The sequence below is a fragment of the Ananas comosus genome, linkage group 11 (assembly GCF_001540865.1).
Source record: "Ananas comosus cultivar F153 linkage group 11, ASM154086v1, whole genome shotgun sequence".
NCBI classification, from domain to species: Eukaryota; Viridiplantae; Streptophyta; class Magnoliopsida; order Poales; family Bromeliaceae; genus Ananas; species Ananas comosus.
This window is the reverse complement of record NC_033631.1, coordinates 11,520,921-11,540,903: the sequence shown is the minus strand read 5'-3', so window position 1 is coordinate 11,540,903 and position 19,983 is coordinate 11,520,921. Positions and strand designations below refer to the sequence as shown.

Genomic DNA, 19,983 nt, shown 5'->3' with positions numbered 1-19,983 from the left:
AACCAAAACGTTCACTCAAAATTTTATATGTTCATTCTGATTTTCATTTTAATATTGAACCAAATATTTTTAGATGATTTGTCATTTTATTTCCATTCTAATACTATCCAATTTTATTTTTTATTTTTATTTCAATTTTGAACCAAACACTTCATTTGTTTTATTCTAACAGTATGCAGTGACAATGTTATGCGAAATGTCATGACTTTAATTTTTAAAAAAAATTACAATAACAAATTTTCATCCAAATATTATAAAAATTAATATATATTTTATTTTTTAATAAACAAAATTGATAAGATTTATTTAAAAAAAAAACTTCTGGGTTTGTAGAATAACAATCTAAAGTGAGTTGTAAACTTACCATTGCTCCAGAGTTATTTATAGGTAGCTGAGAATTGGCTTTTTTTGTACCTTTAAGTGAAAAAAAAAATGTACTGAAATTGATTGAATTATCAAGTTTTAAGTTTACTATTGAACTGTCTAAATAGTTAAATTGATTGATTTGATCTCTCTTCTACGACAGTTGGGTGTTTGTTTATTTTGACAAATTTAATTAGATCAATATCTTATCTTAAATAGTTTATATAACTTTATATGTTTACTTTTGAAATACTTATTGTGTTTTAGGTCTTATTGTTATAAAGCTTTTGTGATTGTAGATAAAGAATTTTTTTAACTTGCTAGCGCCAATTTTTTTTTTATAAATGTTGGTCGGCTCTAAAACTATATTGATTCTTAAATAAAGTAACTCAATTAATTAAAGTAATTTTGATAAAAAAAAAAATTTATACTCATGGAACACGAAAACTAAAGCCTACTAAGATCTTCGCCCATTAATATAACTCAAAATTTTAAATCCTTTTATTAATTATTCCAAATGAGATTATATAAATGTAGATTCTTTGTAGGTAAAAGTGTTACAAAATAGGACAAGAACTAGCTATGACATGTGGGTGAAGTGTGCCTCAATAATTGAGCTGATGCTGGTCCAGAGAACACAGTTTGTAATTGTCATGTATAGCGCGTAAAGTGGGTGAAGAATTTCTAATAGTATCGTTTTCGTATTTATGTGGTCTGCGTACGTCGTTTTGACTCGTAAGGCGACTCCGAGTCAACTCGGAGAATATGTATTATATAAAAATAATAATAATTAGGGTGAAATAGTAAATATTGTTAGGTGTGAGGCTCCACGTGAACAAAAATTCTTATCACGTTTTTGAAGTACTCTACTTATTTTTAGCCACGGTTTGGTTCGGATTTAAGTAAAAACTTGTTATTTCAAAAATAGAGTTAAATTCAGGATTAAGATGGGATTAGAGTAATTTTATATTTGGTTGAGAATTGAGTTTAGTCTAGATATAAATAAAATAGTATTTGATTGGAGTAGGTGAGAAAAGAAGGATAGTGAGTAAAATAGTTTTGTTTGGTTGGAGTAGTGGGGTGGGGTGGGCCCAAATTAACTATTCCAGAATAGTCCATTTAGAGTAGGATTAGCTAACTCCATTCTCCAAATTGAGTGTTAGCTAACCCCGCTCTCCAAATTAGGTGTTTGAAAATAACTTTGGGGTTAAGGAGTTATTCCACCCTTTAATTTCGAACCAAATGAATGCTTAAAGTTTATTTATAAAGTGCGTCTTAGTAAAACAAGTACGATAAGTACTTATTTTTTTCCACCTACAAAGAATTTTCAAAAATCCAATCGATGAAAATTGGTATAATTAAAAAACAGTATTTCATTAAACAACTTAGAGAAGACAATGAACTATATTAAGATCGGTATTCTAAAAATGAAAAAAAAAAACATCTGTATTTGAATTATATTATTTTTTAGTACTGATCGGTGTTAACAAGTAAGGTAGGGTGGCTATTTATTTATTTAAAAATAACAGTTATATTTAGGCAGAGGTACCGACTGTCCCTAGCGCAAATGGCAAAGGCTTAGTTGGTGGTTGGTATCTAAAGTCCCAAGTTCGAATCCTAGCTAGTTGATTCATATTTTCAACTAAGTTTATTTCTAAATGAAATAAATAAAAAAGATAACATGCTATCTCTCTCTCAATATATATATATATATATATATATATTTTGAGAGAGAGAGAGAGAGAGAGAGAGAGAGAGCTAGGCTCCTATGCTTTCGAAAGTACGGGAGCCTTCGTACTTGTAAGTTGTTTTCAATAATTAGACATCCGATTCCGCGATCGGTTCCGTTAGACATGATCTACGCTGTTGGAACTACCTAGAAACCAAATTTCATAATTTTTTGATTTCGTTTGTCCAGTAAACCAGTAGCCTTAAAATGAACGGCTGAAAATGAAAATCTCATAAAAAACAGTGATAAAGGACTCAAATTTCAAATCGGAAGTATTGGTCTTACTATTGATGTTAAGTAGAATTTTCTATTAAATTTTCATCTAATTTGAATATTTCTACACCGTTGAACTTAAAAACGTGCCACATCGGTCATTAAAATAGTTATTTTTTAGACTTTTTAATCGCTTGGTAAATGATGTCAAAAAATTATAAAATTTGATTTCTAAATAGTTCTAATAGGATAGATTATACTTAACGGAGCCGATCGTCGAATCGAATTTCCTATCATCGAAAATAACTTACAAGTACGGAGGTCTCCGTACTTTCGAAAGTACAGAAGACTTACTCTCTCTCTCTCTCTCTCTCTCTCTCTCTATATATATATATATATTTATTTAAGCAGAGGTTAGAATTTGATCGCAATTTATTATAAGCCGAAAGGCGATATCTGTATTTTTTTCTTCAATTTATCTAGTTTTTTTTTTTTTTTTGAGAAATAGGTAGCGAGCTACCTGCTTCATTCATTAGGGAAATGAATTAGGCTTACATAATGGAAGCAGCCAGGGCCTCCAGAAAGGAACGGAAAACGGACGTAACAAAATAAAAGACGAAAAAAATTGATGTGTTCTAGAGTTAATTCGCAAAGCAAAAGTTACATTTCCCAGTTCCAGTTTCTAAATTTGTTCCAAGATTTTTATACTTGACGGTACCACAAGTTTTGCAAACTTAATCCAGATCCTGTTTTAGAAATTCTCCAACGCTCTTGGACCGAACCATTTGCTAGGCCATGTCGATTAATTGGTTGCGCGTCTTGAGTTGTAGTTTTATCTCACTATTTTACGGGTTTAACTAAACGCAAGACGAACTCACTAGTGAATCCAGTGTAACATATTATTCACTCTGTTCATCTTTTAAAATTAAACTTAGTTAGAATATAAAGTAATTAAATTTTAAATTTGAAATTTTGAATACTAACTATTAAATGTGCTAATGGATAGTGAGCAAAAATTTTTGTGCATGAAATTGAGGAAAACTGCATCCAAACCACACCCTAACACAAACGGATTTATCATTTTGTAGGTTTGATCATCCATGAAAGTAGGTAACTCGAACGAGCACCTTTTTAATTTACACTTAAATTATCCCAAATTTTTTAAAGAAAAGGAAAAAGAAAAGCAAACATTCGATATGTGGTCGAATCAAGACCACAGTTGCACCTCATACTAGTTATCAATTATTGATCATTTTGAAAAATTATTTTGGCCAATTATTTTAATTTGAAAATTTGACTCACCAGTTTGTCAGGTTCCAATTAATACGGACGCGCATGGACGACTATCAATTTAATTTTCAACGAAACTGTATGGCAATTGGTAACAAATTCTTGAATCCTTAAATCGTTTCTTAAGCATGAGAACAATGGCTAAGACTTTTGTAAGTTCACTAAAGATAAAAAATGATTGGCATTATCAATATCTTTTGCAACTCGCTTGGAAATTATGAAGATGGAAATTTTCTCTTAAGAAAAATTGTATTTAGATGGCATAATTCCGACACTTCATTGGTGTCTTCTTCTTCTTCTTCTTCTTCTTCTTCTTCTTTTTTCCATCCTCCTTCTCAAACTTCTCAATTTTAAAAAAAAATCTCTATGTTCGATTGTCTTGTAATGTTTTTTGATAATATAAACTTAATTTGTTTTATATTCTTACGGTCAATATTTATTTCATAATTCGTGTGATATCTACTGTACACATAAAAAATGAAAGGTGCTAAGATTATACCAACAAATTCTCTTTATATTAGATTGATATTTTAAATAGCAGTAAAAACATATTAGTTTCACCTTCAAATTGACTATCTAGTAACATAATAATAATAAAGGGTCAATATTACTGTATATTTTTATATCTGAAATGGTAATTTTGTTACTAATTTTTATTTTAATAAATTTATAGTTATGTTAATTATATAAAAAATGCTAACTAAATATGTAAAAATAAATTATGCATTCAAATTTTTTTTAAAAAAACCATTGTTGACTAACTCAGTAATAAATTAAAAAATTGAACATTAAAATTAAAATTAAAATTTGAAAAAAAAATAAATGATCAATTCAAAATGGTGGAAAAAAGTTAGGTACTCAAAATTAGTAATCTAAACACACGTGGGCTTTCTCCCGGCGCCGCCAGGAAATTTGGAATCCCGAGAAAACGCGGTGCTACGCATCCCCACTTGCAGGAATCGGACGGTGGGATCGTGAAGTGTTTTTATTTTTATTTTTTTTTGTGGATAAGTCCAGCTGTCTCTTTGATTTGTGCGTTGACTCCGACGTCACGTGGCTGACTTGTTGTCGGATTCATACCCGGAAAGAAGAGACGACAGTGTGCATTGTGGGTCCCGCATCCGTGGATATTCGATAAAAATTAAAGTAGGAATTATATTCGAATAGAATTCTTATTTTAATTTTTAAATTTATTAAAAAATATAAATTAAAAAATAATTTCGTGAATTATTCAAATATACTATTCATACGAAAATTATATATTCATCAATTAAAAATTCAGGATAAAAAATTCGGCTATTGCATTGAATTTTTTTTTCTAAATTTATACTATTGTGTATGTAGTTACAAATTCTTAAAAATTAAAAATAAAGAGTTACAAAATAAAATAAATTAAGTAAAAAAAGTAAAAGCAAAGTTTATTGTCAAAAAGAGATTGTGAAAAGTACAATATGCTATATCCCCTCTAGGGCACAAGGAAAAAAAAATTCGTTAACTGGTTTCTTCATCGTTGGGTTGGCGGAGCCTAAGCCTTTTGCTACCTAACACAAATATTTATTTTTTTTTCACAAATTTTTTTTTTTAAATTTATCGTATCTCAAAACTATCCACAAATCAGAAACGCAAAATTAAAGTCGATAACTAAATTTCAAAGCACATCTAACCTATATGATCAAGATTTGATCTTTAATATAAAATTTTAATAAATAGTTTAGATAAGAAATGTAAAATATAATACTCTTCAGTTTTCGGTTTGGGTTCGGCTAAGAAATACGTTCAAATCGAATGGAAATCGAAAACCAAATTTTAGTAAATTTGAAAATTGAATCAAATCGAAAACAATATAAACTAAACTAAATAGTCTTATTTGGTTTGGTTCCGCTTAGGACCAAACCATGTAAGCTCCTAATGGTTAGTCCATTAGGAAATTTTTTTGAGAGAAAACGTAACTTGCTATCTGTTTTGTTCATTTTTTTTACAAATAAATTCAGCAAAAAATATGAAGCAATTTTTTTAACCAACTGTGCTACTTATGATAGGTGGATTAATATTAGAGATACAGGCAAACATGTTCGAATTTTTTGTAATTTGGCATTGATTTTTCTTCTTCGTATGGGCTATGGCTATATTTAACTTTGGAGATGATAATACTCTTGAAAAGTACTTAAGTTTACATGGAAGGGTAGTTGCAAATAACTAGTTAAAAAAAAAAAATTCTAAAAAATATAACTTTGAAACGGGTTGGACCATCCATTGAAAATTGGTGTAATGGGCTTTTCCAGGCTCAAAGTGACGGAGGCCCATACATTAGGTTTATTAGCGAAAATGAGTATCCCTGAAATATTTTTCCATCTCTTCTCTCTTTTTCTGTGTGCTTATGTGTAAGTGAACTAGTGATTGTTACTATATATTTATCTTTTTATCTGTCTATCCATCTAAATATATAGAGAGAGAGAGTGCAGAGTTATTATGCTTTCGAAAGTATAAAGTAATTGATACTTCCGACCTTTTAGTTCTTGGATCAACCTCTTTGATCCTTCGTAATTTTTGGATTAATATTATTACTTTATGGGGGCCACTTAATGATAAAAAAATCACTCAATTCTAGAAGGATCATTATTATCATAGCTGTACCATTCTTAATCTAAAGATCAAAAAGTTAGAAGTACGAATTTCGTTATGCTTTGGAAAGTATAACAACAATACACTATATACATATATAGAACTAGGCTACTATGCTATTAATAGCACCAAGTCATTGGTGCTATCAAGTTTTTGGCCATTGGATTAAGAGATGTGCGGTTAGGATGATGTGGACCCCCTATAGTTAAGTGGATGGTTCGTTGAATAGTATGATCTAACGGATGAAAATAATCAAAAGGGTAAATCTAACGGCGAAAAACTTGGTAACACCAAGTGCTTCGTGCTATTACTAGCACTAGTATAGAGACCCGCGCGATGCAGCGGGTAGATAATAGAAACAAAATTGTAATAAAATTTATATTCACAACTTATTGATGTCTAAGAAGCTATAACCATGTTAAACATAATCAATTTGTATGACTAAATTCAACTATTAAAAAAATAAATTATAGTTAGAAGTTTATATATATATTTTAAAATCATCGAAATACAGTAAGAGACATATAATTTTATCGTATTATGTGCATCTTAAACATTCCGTTGTGAAAAATAAAAAAGAGCTAGCTCCAGCGCAACTAAATTAACCTAGTGGGCACTTATATGAGCCGCGGCTCGATTTTGCGGAACGATGCTTCTCGAAGGAGACAACGTTCTTCGCATGCTCTTCTTCTTCTTCTTCATCGTCCTCATCATCTTCGTTAACACAATAAGAGAGAGAGAGCTAGATGAGTATTGGGTGAAAAATTAAATGATGATATTTTTTTTGCATGAAAAATAAGAGGTCATGCAAAAGAGAGGGAAGTGGGGGATTAATGGAGGTGGGGGTGGATTGGTGTTATAAAGCCGATTTATTTGTGGAATATAGTGCCTATAATTAAATGTTGCATTTTCGATTAATTAATTTTCATGATTTCAAAGGATTGGGAGGTGAAGGGTTTGGCGTTGAAAAGAGATTTGAGGGAGAAGAAATGACTAATATTGAAGAGAAAAATAAGTAACATATAAATTAAAGAGCACATTAATTACTTGTCATTGAATGAAGAGGAGGGGAGCGGAAAAGCCAAGAACAAATGTGAGTTCAAAAAAAGGGGTAGTAAGGTTGAAAGAAAACTTGCCATGTGGTAAAAAACATTGGGAATTCATTTAGGTTAATAGATAGTAGCCGGACTCTACATATATATTTATAGAGCTAGTCTCCTATACTATCTATAGTATCGGGGCTCAGATACTATAGTCTCGTTTATGATCTTAGGGTACTCAAATCGACGATCCACACCGTTAAAACTGATCTAAGGTATTTAAAATTTTTAGAAATAAAATTTTATATTTTTTCGACATAGTTTACTTTATGATCAAACCACTTCAAAATTGTCAATTTTTAATGGCTACTATGACGAGTTTGAAGTTTAATGGTGTAGAAGAATCTAAATTTCTTCAAATTTTGATAGAAAATATTTTAAACTATTTAGATTAAGATTAACATTCTTGATCTTGAATTTAAAAGTCATATGCTTAAATTTTAAAGATTATTCAATTTCCACCGTCCATTTTGACATAATTTATTTACTAAGTAAACGATGTCGAAAAAAACTAAAATTTTATTCCTAAGAACTTTATATACCCTATATCATATTTAACGGTGTGGACCATTAATTTGAACACCCTAAGATCGAAAACAAGAATATAGTACCGGAACTCTGATACTATAGATAGTATAGTAACCTAATTCTATATATATATATATAGAGTCCGGCTACTATACTTTTATGAGTACGACCGCCTTCGTACTCATAAGTTATTTTCGATAATAGAGCTTCCGAATCGACGATCCATACCGTTAAATATTATCTCGAGCATTTAAAACTTCTAGAAGTCAAATTTTATAATTTTTCGATATCAATTATCTTACAATCAAAAGTTCATAAAATTAACAATTTTTAGCGGCCGGTATGAGATATTTGCTAGTTTAACGGTTTAAAAAAATTGGAATCGGTTAAATTTTTGATAGAAAATTCTATTCACTATATAGATAAAGATCAATAACTCCGATTTTAAATTGAAGGATCTGATCATCCATTTTTAAGCCGTCGTTCAATTTCGACTGTTCATTTTATACTCGTTTGATGAACTTTATTATAATTTCAAAAATTATGAAATTTATTTTTTAGAAATTTTAAATACTCTAAATCATATTTAACGGAGTGGATCGTCGATTCGGAAGCTCTATCATCAAAAATAACTTATGAGTATGAAAGACCCAATACTCATAAGAGTATATTAGTCCTATCCTCTATATATATATATATATATATAGAGAGAGAGAGACACACACACATACACACACCCTCTTTAATTTGTATTGAAGCATTACTGACACACCCTCTTTAATTTGTATTGAAGCATTACTGGCACTTTAATATGTATAATAATAATAATAATAATAATAATAATAATAATAACAATCAAAACGTTTACCCTAGAGTTCATTAAGTCCCACCAATCGGTAACATCAAATTAAAAGATTAGGCATGTGATGTGATGGGGGGAAGATAAAAGAAAAGGACCAATAATAAGCTCACAAGATACTTCAGTTTTAAGCGTCCTTTTCCTTCTCTCACCCACAAATTGTTAAAAGCTAAACCAAACTTTAAAAAGAAGAAATCTTTTCCTCTATACAAAAAAGTGTATAATTCATCTTACTATAAATTATTTTAAATTAATTTTTTAAATAATAATTTTACTAATTAATGTTTTAATTTATTTGATTTTGAATCAAGTAATAATACTTTGACTATACAATTAATTATTTATTTTAATAAATTATAATTGCGAGAATGGCACGAAGCATGCTATCTAAATTTGTGAAAATAAACGATATATTCAAATTTTAAAATAAAAATATTATCGACTGATTCAGGTCAAACGAATCGAAAAATTGACCAGTAAAATTTTTGAAAAATTAGATAGCTAAATTAAAATTATCTATAATTCAGATAAATTATGTACGATTTCTTTTTATCTTCTTTTCCATTAAAGTGCGAGCTTGGATCTGGCTTGTGTGGCTGGGCCTGGGAATGCTACCCTTTTGAACCAACCTGTTCGAATGGTTTAAAATGGTTTTCTTTTGGGGGGGTTTCCAATTTTACACGCTTGAACTGAACTGAACTGAACTGTTCCCAATTCTGGGTCATAATCGGACTAGTTCGATTTGGATTTTAAGCATTGATCTTACCCTTCTTTCCCCCTACCAGTGCATTGGACTAGAGAAATAGTAACACTTCACGGGCGAAGTTCTTGAATCCAGTAGTGTTTCTACATCCCCCAAAAAATAAGGGGAAAAAGGAAGAAGAAGAAAGAGGTTTACGAGAGCTGCCCAACTGTTACTATAAAATAAGCAAGTGTTGATAAACCTACATAACTATCATAAATCAACCATAAACTGATTCAGAGCATCAGAAGCGTGCCTCTCTTCTATAAGGTGGTGAACGAATCCTAATCCCTAACTCAGGCTTTTTTTTTTCCTTTTCTTTTTTTTTCTTTGTACTTTCCAATTGCAGATCCGTGTAAAAATAATTAAAACAAAACAAAAAAAAAAAAAAAGAACACATACACACATACCAGTTTTTTTTTTTTTTTTTCCTTTTTTCTTACAGGGGAGCTCAAAAGGAGATTGAGGCTACTCAGATCGAAGCAAGTACGAGAAATTAGAGGAAAAGAAAAAAAAAAAAATAGAAGCTTCTGGAGAGAGGAGAGGGGAATACTAGGAACTAGGACGCGGCGGCGACTGGAATTGGATCGCAGGAGAAGACCTGGTGGGGGAGGCGCCACGCCTCGGCGGATCCGAAGCACATGTCGTCGATCGCGTCGCTGCGGCACCACCGGCACCGCCGCGGGCTCCGCGCGCACTCCTCCCTCGACCCCAGCTCCCGACACTCCGCCCCTCCCGCCGTCGCCGCCGCCGACGCGTGGGCGAGGATCTTTTTGGGAGATGCGGAGGAGGAGGAGGAGGAGGAGACCGAGATCGAGGACGCGAAGATGAGGAGCGAGAGCACCAGCGAAACCCTAGCCGCAGCTGCCGAGGTCGAAGGGGCCATCGACATGGGCGAGGGAGAAGGGGAACGTGGTCGGGGGTGGAAACACAGGTCAGAGATTGTATTGAGTCGAGGGAGGAGTAGAAATCGGAATAGAAATAGGCGTCTCGGTGTCTCCGAAGCTCTACGGTGTAAAGCTTATATATCCCGTGGGACGTGAGATCGAGTTGTATGCAACCGCTACAATTTTCTAATTGCATTTTTTTTTGGTCAATTCGCCGGTTTATTAATACGGTTTATTCTCATTCTCTCTGTTGTCCCCGAATACTCTCCTGTGGCATAAGTTTTGCAAGAAAGAAATGCTTCGTGCAGGTCTTGTTCTAAGAGTGAGACTGCGAATAGCATTAAAGAATGCTGCAAAACTTTCCTTTTTTTTCTCTCTTGCTGTGGCATTTTTATTTTTATAATAAAGACGAGTTCTAAGAACAGAGAATTGCCAAATGGCACCTTAAAATAAGTGATCTGTGTTTCTATAAAAATTTACATCGTAAAAATAAAAAAAATAAAAAATTCGCACAAGCCGGAAAAAACTATAGCTCCACCACGTCAGCCTTAGATAGAACGAGAAGCCAAGTTAAAATGGCACTAGTGCAATATTAGTACAATTGATAAGCAAAGGACCAAAACAAACGCTAGCTACCATGGATGCTCCTAATCCATTCTATATGTCCTTTCAATTCTTTTAAATTAACTGGACGGACATGTTTAAATATCCCGAAAGAAGATGGGGGCTTGACACGAGAATTAACATAAATATATACTGCTGAACCCTCTCGATCTCTCTCTATCTCTCTATCACCACTGCAGCAGAAAAAAAGATTGCAGTAAAAGTTAAAATAGGTGGTAATTTTATGATTGTTTATCAATCTCCACTATGAAATATCCTATCTGGTCCTCGAGCTCCCGAGAGTGAGTTCCAGCTCGTCCGACCCGCATTCCTCGTGGATCGTCTCCCCCTCCCACGGCTTCACCACGTTCCCGTTGATACTCCCACTTCCGAATGCGAACTCATCTGATGCGCAGTCGGACATATGGATGTCCCTCGCATCACCAGGAACTGGAGAACACGTCCCGCTCTGCCCCGGTGTCCACATTCTCGACGACCCCGCCGCGCTGGCGGATGCCTCCTTGTAAATCCCGAACGGATTAGCCGACACGAGGGTGAAGGTCGGAGAGGAGGGGCTGCTGGTGAGCCATGCGGCGTCGGGGCTCACTTGCCGTCCGGGGCTTGGCGGAGTGGATGACAGCAGCAGAGTGTAAGGCGTCCCGGTACCATTAGCCCATTGGGGTAATCGGGCTGTGCGATCGTCCCAATCAGTTCTGATGCGAGGCGTGCGGGCGGTTGGAGAGCTCAGCGGAGGGGTTACAGGGGCGCTTATGGAGCCACAGTGGATGTTGAGATGAAGCTTTGAGGAAGAGGCAGAGGACGAGGCGGAGGACAGGGTCTTCAGCCACGGGAGTAGGGGATTGCAGTCGGTCCCGCTGTTGGGGTTGGTGATGTAAGACGAGGAAGTCGGGCTTGGAATGGAGGACGAAGGCGGGCTCGGATTGTAGGACATGCACGGGCTCGGTTGGTATGATGAGCACGGGCTTGGAGAAGCCGAGGCAGCCACACTGCCGACAACGTCCACGCGTTCCGCTGGTCTGCATCCCTGAAAGACATGGAAACAGATACCTTTATAAGTATAGGGTTGCAATTTAAACTGTCTAGAAGAGCTGCAAGTGATGATGAATCCCTTCCTGATGATTTGAGATGGAGAAAGGAATCAGATACCATCACAATGAAACAATCAATACACGAATCATACTGGCTCTTGTAAGTTTTGACAGAATAGATACATTGTAATTTAATCCATACTTTTGTTTGTTTTTTTCTTAACTTACGTGTACCCTTTATCTTATTCAATTTTTACATCACCATATCTGTATATCTTTTCCGTCCAATGCTCTACAATGTATGGTATAATCAATGCTCTTCATACAAATTTAGAAAATGAAAAGTAACAATTCCTTGTCTGATTAATCATTTTCCTCGGTGGAAAACAATTTAACAGGATAACACTACAGATGCATGATTTCACGTAATTGGACATTATAATATGTTTTTCTTGAATAAATTCAATGCAGTGCGGCGATCAAAGAACTACCGAACATACGAATAATAATAGGCCCAAATGAATATAATTAGCAACTTTTAACACGAGTACTGACGGCCTGATCTCTCGCATTCGAAAAATTTAAATGTTGAAAAAAAAAAAAAACTCAGCTCAAAAATGATCCGGACAAATATTGTCCAACAAATCAAATAAAAAGTTGGAACAAACCAAAAAAGTTCAATGCAGGAACTGAAGAAGCTGGTGCTTTAGTGCTAACTTGTGATAATAAGCATTCCAGAGATGAGCTGTACACACTATCACGAAGACGAAGTACTACTAATAAACTCGAATTCACACTAAAATTCGCCAAATTAACAGTTTATATAGTGAATATCTCGAGAAACTCTTCGAACATAGAGGAGATCAGATAATATAACTGATTGGGGTTGTTTGCGTAGAATAATATCCTTCTCCTACTGTGCTAATCCACTTACCTAAGTGGACTGGGCACTTCCCAGTCAATTAAGGAGGGCCATTTCAAAAAGAGGTGTAGTGGAATGGGATGTTAGCAAAGGTAGGTCTCAGTAACAGGAAACTCCACTTGCCCTTCGAATCTTTGACGACTCACACAGCACATAATTTTTACGACGTTACTTAAAGGCGCACAGTTGAAGCACGAGGATTCCCAACCTTTCAATCTCTTTCCAACTCCAAAGTTCCCATCTCCTTTGTTTCGCCCTTTCCCAAATCCCCATAATTGTGAGTTCAAAGAAACTATACTTAATTTTTGTTCTATTTCAAGCTAATTTTTAATTTCTAGTCCAAAAGTGGATATATCTGTCTCACTCGCACAACACTATATGGCTGGTAGAATGGTCCCGTGAATCACCCGCACAATTGTGGTCTCGCGCATCTTATGTAAGATGCGTCTTTATATATATATACAATTTTTTCCTCTAATTTTAGAGGATATACGTACTACTGAATCTGAAACAAAATTTATTGAACTAAACTAAGCTTGATTCGAACCAAACAAGCAAGCGTAGCTTATACATCAAATAACCTCGAGCCAGAATATATGAGATTCAAGCCGAGCTCGGTCGAGCCCAAATCATATTTGAGCCCAAGCAAATACTCAAATGATGCACCCACTAATGGGTGCGGTCATAATCGGGTACATAAAATTGGTCACCATAACATAACATCAATCTGGGGGGAAATGGCGTCCACGACACGTGGTTCTCACCTCCGCAGCACAAAGGCGGAAGGGACAAAATCCGCGTTCGCGATCCGCGTTTACGCGCAGTGCTTCTCCCCACGCGGCAGTTGTGGTGGGGGGGCAACAGGGACGAGCACGAGAGCCGTGACCCGGGAGGGAGGGGCATTTTGGTCAATAGACGTGAGCCCGCCCCGCGTTTCCGTGACACGCGAAAGCTACCCTGTGCGACGCGTGACTTGCGTGACGCAATCGGACAGGGACAACCGGAGAAAACGCAATTTCCCGACCTTTACTGGAATGACTAAACTGCCCCTAGAACAGGAGGTTTAATTACTGCTAACAGTAAAAAGGCTAATTTGCTCGACAAAGATCGAAATAAGCTCCCCTAATCACGTCCACACGATGATAAAGTAAGGGAAAACAAAATTGAAATAATTATTTTCCCAGCATAATAAAAAAAAAAATAAACAAATCATGCCCACAACGTTTTACCGGCGCATTATAGCACGAACAAGTAGTATCTGCTAAAATGCGCACGCCGAGGAGCATTTTCCGAGAGGAACAAGCGCGTACGACTAACGTTCGCCTAACTATGTTAAAGACTCAAATAATGTCCATATATATTAGTTAAATAATTTTTACCGAGAAAGGGCAAAAAAAAAGCAAAAATTGGAAGAGTGGAGAAGAGGGATCGGGTTACCTTGCGGTACGTGGTGCCGTCCTCTTCGACGACCCATCCGGCTTCGTGGCAAAGCGCTTTTAGGACCTCGTTGTTGTCGCAGTGCTTCGGGAGCTTGTAGTTCCCGTACGCCCTGAGCCCCGCGAAGATCTTCGCCGCGATCGCCCTCCGCCGCCGCTCCCTCCGCTTGTTGTTCTCCCTCTCCCTCCACGTCGGCATCCTCCCCCCCGAGGTCATCTCCGAGCCCTAGCCCCACCCCTAACCCCAACCCTACCGCTCTTCGTCAGAATCGGCGACGAGAAGCGCGAACGCGCCGAATTTAGCCCAAATCGAACGGATCTGAGGCGCGAGGAAACGGGATCGGGGCTCTTAACTACGGAGGAGAAGGAGAGAGGAGAAGATCCGGTTCGATTGAACCGGACCGGTCGACTCGTCCGGTTCTCGTTGCAACCAGAGAGAGAGAGAGAGAGAGAGAGGAAAAACGAAGGGAGCGTTAAATAGAGGTATGGTCGCGAGATGGGGAAAAGGGCATAAAAATCACGAGAATGCCACTAGTGTGAACAATGGTGCATGTGTTAGTGTCGCTTTTCACTCCTCAAACAAGTGTGTGATTGGTGTGAACGCAGATCCGCTATTTATTATTATTATTTAAGTGGAGGGCAATTTTGGAAAAAGAAATAACCGTTCTGCACGAGTCCATGCCATTATTGGATGGCCAGCAAATGTAGGAAACAATTGATGTGAACCATGGCGTTGGGAATTTATTGCGTGGAACTAGTCCATGAACCTCAGTAGAGAATTATTTTTTTAATAAATTGAAAAAAAAATACAATATTAAATTAGTAAAATCATACTGAATTTATCTAAGCTATTGATCATTCTGAATCTATTATTCACCTTTTAAAATTTTTTATTTAAGTAATCAATCTTTCAATACATTTTGATTTGATTAATAATATAAAATTATAATACGTCATTTATTTTTATAGAATTTATGATTATTAATTTATTATAATTTAGATATTACGAGAATTTAAAAATAATAACACCCCAAAAAAGATACTCTCTCAACATATAGCTATACAGAGGAACAAAATTCTTATAATTATTCAGTATAAATTGTTTGATAAATAACAAAATAATTTTCGTACATAAATACGTACGCCTAAAATGAAAAAAGAAAAAAAGATATTGGGCTTCAAGGTGACACGTCAACAATTGCATCATTCTCTTCACCCAAGCATAGAGATGTCAACGGGATTGCGGGCGGATTTTTAAAAATCCAAACCCGAACTTGACTTCAAACCCGAGAGCCGAATCCGAACTCGAATTCGACGGATTTTAAAAATTCATATCCAAATCCGAACCCAACCAAAAATCTGAAATCCGAACTCGAATCCGAACCCGAAAATTTGTACTCGAAACAATTATTTTTTTTCAATATTTCAAAATATATTATATTAAATCTAAATTTTTAAAATATAAAATTCAAATATAACATCAAATTTATATATATATATATATATATATATATATATATATATATATATATATATATAATACAAAATAAATTCGGGTTCGGATCGGGTTCGGGTTCGAGTTCGGATCGGATACAATCAAAATCCATATCCGAGTCCATATCCGTTAGATTTCTATTTTTTGATATCCATATCCGAATTCATATCCATATTCATCGGATATATCCGTTTTATTTGGATTCAAATTTGAATTAATTTCGGATATCCATACCCATTGACATTCCTAGGCCAAGCAACAGAATGGGCCTGAAGAAATAAATTTATTCGAATACGTGAGAGAAACAGAGCCACATCAACATTGCGATCGAATACTTCGACCGGACGGTGCAGAAGCTCGTAGCTAACCATATACAGCGTAACTAAGCCGACACCAGCTGTATTTGATATATTTTTTTATTTAAAAATTTTAATAAAAATTAATAAATAAAAAAGATAAATTAAATATCTAAAAAGTTTACTATATATTTAGTCTTTAAATTATTTTTTTAAAAATAATAATTAAATTATGGATATCGAACCTTCTAATAAACTAAATTTTTTTTTTTGGAGAATAAAATAGCATGCTACCCACTTCACTCATTAAAATTATAAATTAGGTTACAAAAGTGAGACAGCTCGGCCTCGATAAGGGTGAAAAAAAATTAATATTTAAAAATAATAATTTTGATAAAATTAAAATTTAATTTAGATTTTTGAATCAAAAAGTGTAAGACTTACACGGGCTTTTATGTACTTGTACTCTTGTAGCATTGCTCAATAAAAAAATCTTAAAGTAATATATATATATATATATATATATGTAAATTATTTTTTTCGAAGAGAAACGCCGTACGCAAAAGGATTAGGGTCGGTGTACGCCGTACGCGAGAGGGGGGAGAGTGAGTGGAGGAAAAATAAAAAATAAAGATTAAATATATATATATATAATATAATAATTATATATATATATATATATTTTTTTTTTTTTTAAAGGAGGGGGCTCGAAGACCGTTCCCCACGTGGCTCAGTTTTATTACGAGAACGAGAAAACCCGCCGAGAGACAAACTCGGAGTGGTGGCCCCGCATGCAACGGCCGGTCCAAAGCAGGCGCACGTGTTCGCACATCGACGGGGTCGCCTACTACTACAGAATAACATTTCTACGTTTCATTAAATTAACGTGAATGCCCCTGTTTTTTTTTTTTTGAAAATACTGTTTATTTAAATAAGAACTAGTACACGTACATGTCCATCAAAATTTGTAATATATTATACATATTCATCAGAATTTACTCTACCATTCATGCTAAAGGTTTGTTTGGTTACTCATAAAAAAACTATTTTAAAAAAAAATTATAAAAAAAGTAAAAATTGAATTAATGTTTGTTTGCTCGTAATTTTATTTTAAAAATAATTTTCACGAATGATAAACAGGAAAAAGCTTGTTTTCATTTTGCGCTCGAAGCAAGCCAAAAATGAAAACGAAAGTAGCAAAAAACACGGCATTGTGAGGGGAGGGGGGCAGCAGCACACGGTCCACGAGGTGGACCGCGCGATAGGGCGGTCGACGATGAATCTCTCTGTCTCCACTCATATAAATATATATATATATGTAGAGTCCAGCTATTATACTATTGATTGTACCAAGTCTTTGGTACTATTAAGTTTTCTACCGTTAGATTTACCCTTTGATCATTTCCATCCATTAGATAATACTATTAAACCAACCACCCACTCAACCCTTGAGGACTACTATTAATTTAACCGGGGATCACTATCATCCTAACCGCACATTCTTTTATTCAACGACCAAAAACTAAATAGTACCAGGGACTTGGTACTATTGATAGTATAGTAGCATAATTCTATATATATATATACCGACCGGAATACTATCGATAGCACAAAAAATTTAGTGATTTTTTTTTTTTGAGATAGGTAGCATGCTACTCGCTTCGTTTATTTCATTTAGAAATAAATTTAGCTGAAAATATGAATCAACTAGGATTCGAACTTGGGTTTCGGCTACCAACCACCAAGCACTTTGCCACTTGCTGTAGAGACGGTCGGTACTCTTTGATTATTTTTACTTGTTAGATTATACTATTCAACAATCACTCACTCAACCATGGAGGGTGGGCTCACATCATTCTAACCACACATTTCCCAATCCAAAGGCTAAACAACTAATAGCACCAATAGCTTTATGCTATTAATAGTATTCCAGTCTTTTTTTTTTTTGAGAAAGAGGTAGACTAGCTACCTACTTCATTCATTGATAAGTGAACTAGGCGAACAGTATGGAAGCAGCTAGGGCTTTCGGGGCAGAAGAAAACCAAGAAGAGAAACAAAACAAGAAAAAGAAGAAAACAGGAAAAAGACGAAAAGAAAAGAAAAAAGAGGAAAAAAGGAGAAAGGATCAAAAAAGGTGGTGCGCGGAGGGTAAGGTCGGAGAATCAGACCACAAATTGGTATTCCAGCCTAATTATATATATAAATATATATATATATATATATATATATATAGCTAGGCTGCTATACTATCGGTAGTACGGACGTCTCAATGCTACCAAGTTGTTTTTAATGATGCCGCTTCCAAATCGACTATCGGCTCCGTTAGACTTGATCTATACTATTGAAAGTATTTAGAAACTAAATTTTATAATTTTTCGGAATCATTTACCTATCAAATGAGTATAAGATATATATATATATATATATATATATATATATATCTCAGGCCGACGATATGTTAGCCATCGTGCCTCCGAAGGCACGATGGTTCAACAAAAGCTACTACGTCGAAGGTTTAGCTGCTAGCTGAGGCAATCTGAACTAGATGTAATAATTTTCATAAACCTTCGATTTAAAGTCTTAAAAAGCTGTAGTAAACCGATCACTAGTTTTCCAGAGTTTTAACTATTAAAATTACTATCTACACTACGTAAACATTTAAATTGCCACATTTTGTTAGGTTTATTCTACTTTAAAAATATTTAAAAAAAAAAATGATAAATCTCATTCCAGTCATGGAGACTAGAATTTAAGTTCAGAAGATAGTAGTAAAAAATACCTTAAAAATAAAAGTCGGCAAGTAAAAATCTGNAGTATTTTATTTTTAATATAAATATATTGTTATATAATTTATTTTACAGTATTAAATATGTACTATTATATATTATATTACATATTTAATTATTATATAATATCTTTTAAATATATTTTATTTATAAATATAAATTATAATACTAATATATGTAATATGATAATTATTATATATCAATAATATATATATATAAAATAATTTTTTATTTATAATTTTTTTTCCATCAATTAAACAACTGTAACGGAAATTTTTTTTTTTTTTTCTACAAATCAAAAATAAAAGAGCGTAAAATTTTCTTCCTCCGAAATTTTTTTTTCAGTTTTACGTCAAACCAAATATACACTTAGCACTATCAACTAAAAACTTGATGATAGATATTAAAAATTTTTAATTTTAAAATACAATTATTTTATTTTTCAAAGTGAGTTTATTTGTAAAAAGAATAAGCGAAATGAATAACTTAATATCTTTCTCTCTAAAAAAACATCATATAAATGAAAATTAGAACTGGAGTAACAATAAATATTTTTATAATCTTTGGAATAGCAACCTATTGGATTTGGAGGAATAGCTCAATTCGAATAGACGAGCTTCTTATTCTCCGTAGTAATTAAGATATATCTTCACTAAAAATGTTAAATAAATAATTAATTTCTAACTAAAAATTATCTATTTAATTCTTTGTCAGAAAACTTTGAAACTAATTTAAATTATTTTTCCAATAGTCTTATGCCTGCTAAAAACAATATTACTTTATTTTAAAAATTATATTTAAGGTATTTGGATCACTCCAAATTAATTACTCTAAGAAATACCTTATTTTAAAGAGAGGGGGATAACTTGTGGTTTGCTGACTTGCTCATACTTTATTCTAAAATATCATAAATTGAGATTTTAATTTTTTTTCAAAATATAAAAAAATAAAATTATTTTGTTGTATTTTGTAATATCACAGAGCCATCCAAATAACTTTTCAATGCAGTACTAAATAAAAAACTTTGGTTTCAACAAATATTTTTGGATTAATTTCATACAGA

At 33.9% G+C, this 19,983-nt stretch overlaps 2 protein-coding genes across 2 annotated transcripts; both read right to left on the bottom strand.

The window, feature by feature from the left end:
- LOC109717418 lies at positions 9,663 to 10,650 on the bottom strand. The gene has a single exon (XM_020243199.1). It carries the CDS (start codon positions 10,336 to 10,338, stop codon positions 10,006 to 10,008), a length of 333 nt encoding a protein of 110 aa, XP_020098788.1. The 5' UTR covers positions 10,339 to 10,650; the 3' UTR covers positions 9,663 to 10,005.
- Positions 10,763 to 14,878, bottom strand: LOC109717417 (protein BZR1 homolog 2-like). The gene is made up of 2 exons (XM_020243197.1): positions 14,345 to 14,878; positions 10,763 to 11,981 (listed from the first exon to the last, which is right to left on the bottom strand). The coding sequence occupies exons 1-2, from the start codon at positions 14,558 to 14,560 to the stop codon at positions 11,214 to 11,216; spliced, it is 984 nt and encodes a 327-aa protein (XP_020098786.1). The 5' UTR covers positions 14,561 to 14,878; the 3' UTR covers positions 10,763 to 11,213.

Coding starts and splice junctions, on each gene's coding strand:
- LOC109717418 (XM_020243199.1), bottom strand. CDS start 10,338: ATGTCGATGGCCCCTTCGACCTCGGCAGCTGCGGCTAGGGTTTCGCTG.
- LOC109717417 (XM_020243197.1), bottom strand. CDS start 14,560: ATGACCTCGGGGGGGAGGATGCCGACGTGGAGGGAGAGGGAGAACAAC. Junction 11,982..14,344: donor ACGGCACCACGTACCGCAAG/GTAACCCGATCC, acceptor CATGTCTTTCAG/GGATGCAGACCAGCGGAACG.